At 42.7% G+C, this 9061-nt stretch overlaps 1 protein-coding gene across 5 annotated transcripts in view; it reads right to left on the bottom strand.

Moving 5' to 3' along the window:
• Nucleotides 1–934: 934 nt before the first annotated feature.
• PIP5K1B (phosphatidylinositol-4-phosphate 5-kinase type 1 beta) overlaps nucleotides 935–9061 on the bottom strand; it is a 293383-nt gene continuing 285256 nt past the window's right edge. For all 5 annotated transcript variants that reach the window (XM_034646690.1, XM_034646695.1, XM_034646693.1 and 2 more), the window contains one exon: nucleotides 935–1668. In XM_034646690.1, the coding sequence (XP_034502581.1) occupies nucleotides 1666–1668 (3 nt within the window). In that variant the 3' untranslated portion in view covers nucleotides 935–1665. The remainder of the gene's footprint in view (nucleotides 1669–9061) is intronic.

The raw sequence follows: 9061 nt of genomic DNA, 5'->3' as shown, positions 1-9061 counted from the left end.
ACAGGGAAGAGGGGTTCAGCAAGGTAAACTCCTGTAGTCAGAGTATCTGATAGCACCTATGGATACTAGGGAAAGAGAGGCAAGGAATCCTCAGTGGTCTATTTCATTAGAATTCCCTGTTGAAATCCCAACCCAGGATAGATTGCCAGCACTAACTCTGCAGGCAAAACTACTCCTTACACGGAGTAATCATGGCTCTAGGTTACATTTACAAAAGTTAATACCATGTTTGCTTGTAAGAATCTGCTTGCTTGAACTTGAAGTATTTTACACTGAGCATCTTAGTCATCAGGAGTGTCTTCCTGTGGTCTTGGTCATATTACTTCCTAAGGACTTCCCCCCCCCCCATTGTATGATTAGGGAGCCTTTTAAGCTTTTGTCGTTTGAGACACTAAGGAGATTGTGTAGATTTAAGCAGTAATTGCTTATAATAATCACTGCCTCTTTCTGAGTCAGTTCCTTGGTGAGAAGTATACTTGCCAGTCCTATCACCTCTATCCTGTCAATGTCATTTGCTTTGGCTCTTGACATGTGAGCAGAAGTTCCGTAAGCCACATACATCTAAGCGGAAGCTTTAAGAGCTCCTATTGCCAGTTTCACTATCATTTCCCCACCCCTGCCATAAAAAGGGCATGCCCTAGATAGGAGTTGCTCTTGATTCGTATGAAGAGATTTGGGGCTTGTTTGTTACCACAGCATAACAGAATGAAAGCTGACTGATACAACAGGATATTTGGGAAAGTCTCAAGAACGAGTACAATCTGCTACTGTGTCTTCTCAGGAACCAGAAGATATTTTCTCCATCTATCACAAGAGTCCGTTTACTTAGGGTCTCTGAACATCTTAGAAACAGAGGAGTATCAAGGTTATCTTTTTAATTAGTAAAAGAAATATAAAGACCATAAACCATTGGAATTAATGTACTACCACAACTGAGAACAAAATATTTTATTTCTCTCAATAAAACTATAGTTTACAATAGTATTTACTAAATAAATTATATAATTTCTCTTTTACAAGCAATAAACTAAATCACAAATATTTCAGACAACATATGTACACGACATAAGGCCTTTTATAAATAGCTTTGCTTTTCTCATTTCACTAGTAAACAGTGAAAAAATCTTTATAGAAGCTAGTTTTCTATAAAGTATATGCAGACCTAGTACACTGATCTTTATATGAAACCAATTTAAACTTTTAAAGACATGGGCTATGATTATAATTTTGCAAAAAAGAGCAGAATTTATACTTTATTTACCACTTTGCATGGATGGATTTTTAAAAATAAGCAGATTACATATGTTGCTTATGTATAATCATTGGATGCATGCAAAACGAAATAATGCAAGTGTCAATAGGAAAATAGCACTTCCAAGTCCAAAATGGTGAATGGCAATGGTATAGAAAGCAGCTTAAATATAGCTCATGCAGTTCTGCACAGATGAGCAAGCAACAGCAAATGAGAGAATAGTGTGGTATTTTTCACATCACATCTGCTGATCAGCCTATGGACCAAGGCTCCCCTGACACTTTGCAAACTCCTAAATCCAGTTGATTATTACTCTGTGTGCAGCAGGGGTCAGCCAAGTTCCTCTGGGTAATTCCGGAGTGGAGAAACTTCTCGTCCACAACTGTGTTCATGTCTCATGGTCACCTTTTCACTTACTGGGGGGAGGGGGGATAAAAAAAGAAAGAAAGCAGCTGTAAGACTAAGTTTTGGCACTGATTGATAACTGCTCACCAACGGGAACACAGTCATTATTTCTCCTGCTGTCTTCCTCGTACCTGGGAAATGTGCACGTAGAAGGGGGGGTTCATTAGGCTCTGGGATCTTCCGCAATGCTTAGCATAGCACTGGCTTCTCTGGTGGGACCTACGGCGTGTAATTACACCAAGGTATATCGAGTTCCTCCTACATCACCGCACTGTGGTATAGCAGGCTTGAAGCCGATCAGAACAACTTGAACATAATCCTGAACTCATGAATGCTGTGTTCATTTTCAAACACCATCCTTGTGATAGGGGAGTAAAAATATGTCCAGACAGTATTTTTTTTTAGAAGGCTTATTTTAGTGAGAGTGAGTGTGAGAGCACCAGAGGCAGAGGCAGAGAGAATCCTAAGCAGACTCCGTACTGAGTGGAGCCAGACGCAGCACTCAATCCCAGGACCCTGAGAGGACTACCAGAGCCGAACCAAGAGCTGGACGCTCAACTGACTGAGCCACCTATTTTTAAGTTCATTTATAATCTCTAGACCCATGAACTCATGACCCCGAGATCGAGTCACATGCTCTTCTGACCGAGCCAGCCAGGTGCCCCTGTCCGGCAGATATTTAACCTACAGTGGTAACCATTTACAGTCAGAGACTGCTAATTCAACCTGTGACAGGTAAACCAAGCTACCTATGGGGAGGCAGTACCGTGTTCAGTTTTTAGAGACCGACACAGTGGGTTAAACCCATTGATTTCCTCATTATTACAGCTCCAGGACGTTAGGCATATTACTGAACCTTTTTTATAGCTTGTTTTATCTGTACAATGGGAGTAATAAATCCTACTTTATAGGATAGTTATAAGGGATAAACTTTTCTTTGGGGAAATACAGCGTATCTGTGTGAGTGTGGGTGTACACATACACGCACACACACACACACTATACACACACACGGTATCATTTAGTGCCAGGCATGTGCTTGTATCCTCACAACAGCAGTCGAGAAGGTTGGAGCTGGGATCATAGAGACTGTGTGGCACAACACATGCATTTGGAGGCTGAAAAAAATGAATAAAAAGTTTTAAATGACTGCAAATTAAGCGACTATGTCAAAGATTCTATTTAAAAATGAGTATTTTATCATGTAATTTAAGCTTAATGAAAGTTGTAATTTTTATTAGTTTCCACTTTGTTTCTTATTAATCTAAGTCAGGAAGGTTTGCCTGCTTAAATGTATAACTTGCTCAAATTGTCACTCAAACACTCTTTCAGAAATAGCTTGTGTTTGGTGCCCTGAGCTGTAGCGGTGGGCAAGGCAGAAGCCGCCCCCCTTCTCAGGACAGATGTCTGTAAAATGGACTTTGTTCAGGCTCAGTCTGATAACTTGATGTGGTGCATATCAATCAGGGACATAAAAAAATCCACATAAAATGGTATGGTCCTACTGATCAGCTTTATAAATCTTTTTTTTTTTTAAAGATTATATTTTAGAGAGCATGTGATCATGGGGGGGGTGGCAAGGGAGAGAGAGAGACTCAAGCAGACTGTGCCAAGTGCAGAGTCTCATGTGTGGCTCTCATGACCCTGAGACCAGGACCTGAGCTGAAGTTGGACCCTCCACCAACTGCCCCACCCAGGCGCCCCTGAATCCTGCTCTCTTATAAACACAACCAAACACTGAAAGGTGATAGTTGTGTTCTTGTTCTCTAGACCACAGTTGGAGGTCTGTGTCTGGGTTCTAATGTTAAACTTGGAGAAGGCCATGACCCAGTTAGACCCATGCCTGCGATGACCCACCAGGGAAGGGCAAGAAATCTAGGTGTTTTGGTCTAGAAAAGGAGACCTAGGGATGGGGTGTGGGAGCTATCTTCCAATATCTGAAGGCTGGCTGGGGGAAGGAAGAGTTGGGTACTAGTTTAGTCTTAGGACACAAGTCCTCAACAACAGTGGCCCAGGTGGCCATGATTCTGGGGGTGGGGGTGAGAATATCAGAATGTGTGATGTGAGCACAGGAGCCATAGCTTCACCCCTCCTAGTCTTTTCCTGTCAGGCACCCTGACCTGCATGTCCTACCCCAGGCCCAGGAGTCCAGTCTCCCATCTGTTGAGACCAGTGGGTGACCATATATGGCTCTAGGACCAGAACTGGGACAAACTCATGGAAGCCAGTTTAGCTTCAACCTGGAAGTGTTTTCTGACCAAAGAAATGAGTAGTCCGTGAAGGAGGGGTGGCTGCTGTCCCTGAGGGCTGATGCTGACCAGCTTGTGGGTAGAGCTGAGACAGGAGACCCAGCCTCCAGAACGTACTCCGTATGTGGCAGCCAGCTGAGGGGACTTGGGCAGTCACGGTGGGCTGTGGCAGTGAATCCAGAGTTCCGTTTCACCCACAGGACTTTGTTAAATACTGCTGATAAATTTATATCCCCAAATAACTCAGAATATCGTAAAGACTTCCTGTATACAAATTAATCTCTGAAAAAGCTCATATTGGGGTGTTTTCAAAATGGGTTAAATCGATAATTTAGTCAAAAAAACAAGTGAGGCTTTATAATAAAACATATTCTTAAAAATAAGGAGTCATTTGGGGCACCTGAGTGGCACAGGGGTTAAGCGTCTGCCTTCGGCTCAGGGCATGATCCCGGCGTTATGGGATCGAGCCCCACATCAGGCTCCGCCGCTGGGAGCCTGCTTCTTCCTCTCCCACTCCCCGTTTGTGTTCCCTCTCTCGCTGGCTGTCTCTGTCTCTGTCGAATAAATAAATAAAATCTTTTAAAAAAATGAGTCATTTCCAGCTCTGGTCATAAAAATCCTTCATATTCACACTTCGTAAGTTTTTATCTTAAACTGATGAGGTCGAAGTTTCTATAAACTTGTACTGACACCCACTCTCACCTCCAGGGTGCAAGAATGTCTAAGTGGGGTAAGAACTGCCAACTCTCCATCCATGTTATAACATAACCCTGGGATGACATGGTTGGTTACATGAAAGTGTCTGTTTGGTGCTAATTTATAACTGTAATATAGTGAGGTGGCCTGATAGGTCTTTAAGTCTGTGTGGAATCTAAAAGCACAGTGTCTCCCTGCTCGGCCGCAGGGAGAGTCTGCAGAAAGCAGTTTTATTATCCCCTTATTTAGTAGAAGACGTGCTATAATTTTCCTTCAGATTACAACCCTCCAGCCCTGTATTACCATCACTGGAGAGACCAAAGCAGCAGCTGACTACCCTATCAGGACACCACGAAGCGCCTGAATCGAGTCTTCACAATGGGGTACCCATGCCACGTCCCTCCAGCTCCCCAACACGAAGATGGGCTTCTCACGGTATCAGTGCCCAAAAGGGTCGCAACTTTCGAGGTGACCTAAGAGTCAACCACCCCTGGCCTTGTGGCTTTTGAAACAGAAATGGGTACTGGCATTTTGGCAAGAGAACTCAGCCACATCTCAGAGCAGAGATGACAGACAGAAGGTCAGTTGAGCTGTTGCCATCTGAACGGCTGTGTGGAGGCACGCACGCCCTCATCTGTCCGCGGCGATGCCAAGGGTTCTGCCTACAGCATGTGGTGATTTGAGAATACAGGGTGTTTTAGAAGCAGAGACCTGAAGGTACAGGTGTGAGAGTAGCTGGTATGAAAAATAAGAGTATTTAGGAACACACAGCCCCCAACATAGGACAGTTTGACTTAGGATTTTTTGCCTTGGATGGTGTGAAGGTGGTATGCGTTCACAGCAGCTCTGCTTTGGGTGCGGAGTCCTGATCTTTCCCTGGGCTGGCGACGTGCAGCGGAGTCTTCTCAGGGTGCCGGGCAGTGGCAGCAAGCCCCCTTCCGGTCAGCCACGCGATCACCGTACAGGGAAAGCTGTTCTGGACCCGAGAGACCATTCTGCCTCTCACTTTCAGGACGGGGCTCAAAAAATTACACTTCATTATAAAATAAACGTGGCGTTAGATGGTTTTGCTCAACTATAGGCCACCGTCAGTGTCCTGAGCACTCTGAGACGGGCTAGGCTGAGCCATGGTGTTCAGCAGGCTGGGTGTCTTAAATGCATTTTGCATTTACGATATTTTCACCTTAGGATGGGTTTATCGGGAGAGAACGACATCATAAGCCAAGATCTATATTTCTGTGGCCCAATTCCTAGTGTTACTTATTCCACATATGTGTTTATGTCTGGGAGTGGGTGAGACAGAAATGTATTTTTATTTCCACTAAAACTCAGGGACTTAATTTTATGATGGAAACTACACAATAATGCACACATGGGGTCAAAGATGGCAAAGCTTTTTCATAATTAAAATTATGTAAAGCACAAACACAGAGAAAGGACAACAGCAAGTCAAAAGCAGTCACTTTTCTAGCTAACCAAGCAGCCCTTTCTGAGGTCGGCCTGCACTATGAAGGGAGGCCAGATACCCCCGGGGGACCCTAAAAGTAGAGCCCTCCAACGTGGGCTTCCCAGAGCCATGTGCAGAGGGCGTCAAAGATGAGACCCTGTATTTCCGACGTCTCCTTTCTATGCTTACATTTTATCCCCCAAACTTTTTGCATGAGAAACACACCCACCCACACCCACCCACACCCTTAACCTGTTCATCGTTTGAAATTTTAATTTTTTTTAGTTGAAGGACAGTTGATAGGCATTGTTACGTTCGTTTCAGGTATAAAACCTAGTGATTTGACTCGTCTTTATGTTATGCTATGCTCGTTGCAAGTGTAGCTACCATCTGCCTCCATAAACCGCTATTACAATACCACGGACCGTATTCTCCACACTGCATCTTCTGTTCCTGTAACTGGGAGCTGTATCTGCCACGGCCCTTCACACGTGTTGCCCCATTCCCCGCCCCCCTCCCCTCTGGCAACCATCAGTTTGCTCTCTGTATTTATGAATCTATTTCTGCCTTTTGTTTTTTAGATTGCATATACACGTGAAATCACGTATTTGCCTTTGTCTGACTTCACGTAGCGTAATACCCTTTGACTCCATCCATGCTGTGGCAAAGGGCAAGATCTCATTCTTTTCTTTACGTCTGAGTAGTAATCCATGGTGTACACGTATCCCATCTTCTTTATCCATTCATCAGTCGATGGACACTTGGGCTGCTTCCATATCTTGGCTATTGTAAATAACGCTGCAATAAATACAGGAGCGCATGTATCTTTTAGAATTAGTGTTTTTGTTTTCTTTGGGTAAATACCCAATAGTGGAATTACTGGATCATACAGTATTTCTATTAACTTTGTGAGAAGGCTCCGTAGTGTTTTGCACAGCGGCCGCGCCAGTTTACATGCCCACCAGTAGTGCACAAGGGCTCCTTTTTCTCCACGTCCTCGCCAACACTTCCGGACTTTTTGATTCTAGCCATTCTGACAAGTGTGGAGTGATACCTTGCTGTGGTTTTGATGTGCATTTCCTTGACAATGACTGATACTGGACATCTTTTCATGTGTCTTTGGGCATTGGTATGCCTTCTTTGGAAAAATGTCTATTCAGACTGTTTCTATTTTTTAAAATATTTATTTTTGAGAGAGAGCACGTGTGCACGAGCTCATGAGCAAGCACGAGGGGAGTGGCAGAGGGAGAGGGAGAAGACTCCCTACTGAGCAGGGAACCCAATGCAGGGCTCGATCCCAGGACCTGAGCCAAAGGCAGATGCTTAACCAACTGAGCCACCCAGGTGCCCCCAGATTTTATTTTTAAATTAGATCGTGTGTGTGTGTGTGTGTGTGTGTGTGTGTTGAGTTGAATAAATTCTTTAAATATTTTGGGTACTACCCCCTTATGGGATGTAGTGATTGCAAATATCTTCTCCTGTTAAGTGGGTTGCCTTTTTCATTTTGTTGATGGTCTGCTTTGCTGTGCAGCAGCTCTTCATTTGGTGCAGTCCCAGTAGTTAATTTTGGCTTTTGTTTCCCTTGCCTGAGGAGACCTGCCTAGAAAAATGTTTCTATAGGCCATGTCAAAGAAATTACGGCCTTTGTTTTCTTTTAGGGATTTAACGGTTTCGCGTCTCACATTTTGGTTTTTAATCCACTTTGAGTTTATTTGTGTGTATGGTATGAGAATGGCAGAGTTTCATTCTTTGGCTGTAGCTGTCCAGTTTTCCCAGCACCACTGATCCAAGAGACTGTCTTTTCCCCATTGCATATTCTTGCCTTCTCTGCCATAGATGAATGGACCACCAACGTGTGGTTTTATTTCTGGGCTCTCTTCCATTGATCTGTGTGTCTATTTTTGTGACAATACTAAACTGTGTTCATTACTATAGCTTTGCAATAGATCCTAAAATCTGGGATTGTGATACCTAAAGTTTTCTTCTCCTTTAAGATTATTTTGGATATTTCAGAGTCTTTTTTGATTCCATACAATTTTTAGTATTTGTCCTAGCTCTGTGAAAAATGCTGCTGGTGTTTTGACAGGGATTGAACTAATTTTGTGATGGCTTTGGGTGTATGAACATTTTAACAACGTAAATTCTTCCAATCCACGAGCATGGACTTTATATTCATTTGTGTCATCTTCAATTTCTCTTATCAGTGTTTTGTAGTTTGCAGAGTACAGGCCTTTACCTCCTTAAACTTGACCCTAGGTATTTTATTCATTGTGGCGCAATTGTAAATGGAGTTATTTTCTCCGTTTCTCTTTGTGCTACTCTGTTATCAGTGTCTAGAAACTCAATTGATTTCCATGTAGTTTGTGTCCTGTAACTTCACTGACATCACTTATTAGTTCTCATAATTTTCTGGTGGAGTCTTTATTAGGGTTTTCCATATATAATATCATTTGCAAATAGTGACAGTTTTATTTCTTACCAATTTGGATGCCTTGTATTTCTTGTGTGACTGCTGTGGCTACAACCTCCAGGCTTGTTTTGTTCTTTTTGCTAGTTCCTTTAAGTGTAAGGTTCGATTTTTTTTTTTTTTTTTGAGATACTTTTTCTGGAGAAAGGTCTGTATCGGTATAAATTTTCCTCTTAGAAATGCATTAGCTGTGTCCCGAAGATTTCTGGACTGTTGTTTTTAGTTTCTTTTGTCTCCATGTATTTTTTTGATTTCCTTTTTTATTTCTTTATTGACCCATTGGCTATTTAGTAGCATGGTGCTTAGCCTCCAAGTGTTTGTGTTTTTTTCCATTTTTTTTCCTTTTGATTGATAATTAGTTTCATTCCATTGTGGCTGGAAAAGATGCATGATATGATTTCAGTCCTTTTAAATATATCGAGACTTGTTTTGTGGCGTAACATGTGATCTGTCCTGGAGAATGTTCCACGTGCATTTGAAAAGAATGTGTATTCAGCTGGTTTTGCATGGAATGTTCCATAGATATTTAGGTCCATCTGGTCTAA

Source organism: Ailuropoda melanoleuca, chromosome 17, assembly GCF_002007445.2.
Source record: "Ailuropoda melanoleuca isolate Jingjing chromosome 17, ASM200744v2, whole genome shotgun sequence".
In the NCBI taxonomy this organism is placed as follows: domain Eukaryota; kingdom Metazoa; phylum Chordata; class Mammalia; order Carnivora; family Ursidae; genus Ailuropoda; species Ailuropoda melanoleuca.
This window is presented reverse-complemented; position numbering and strand designations above follow the sequence as displayed.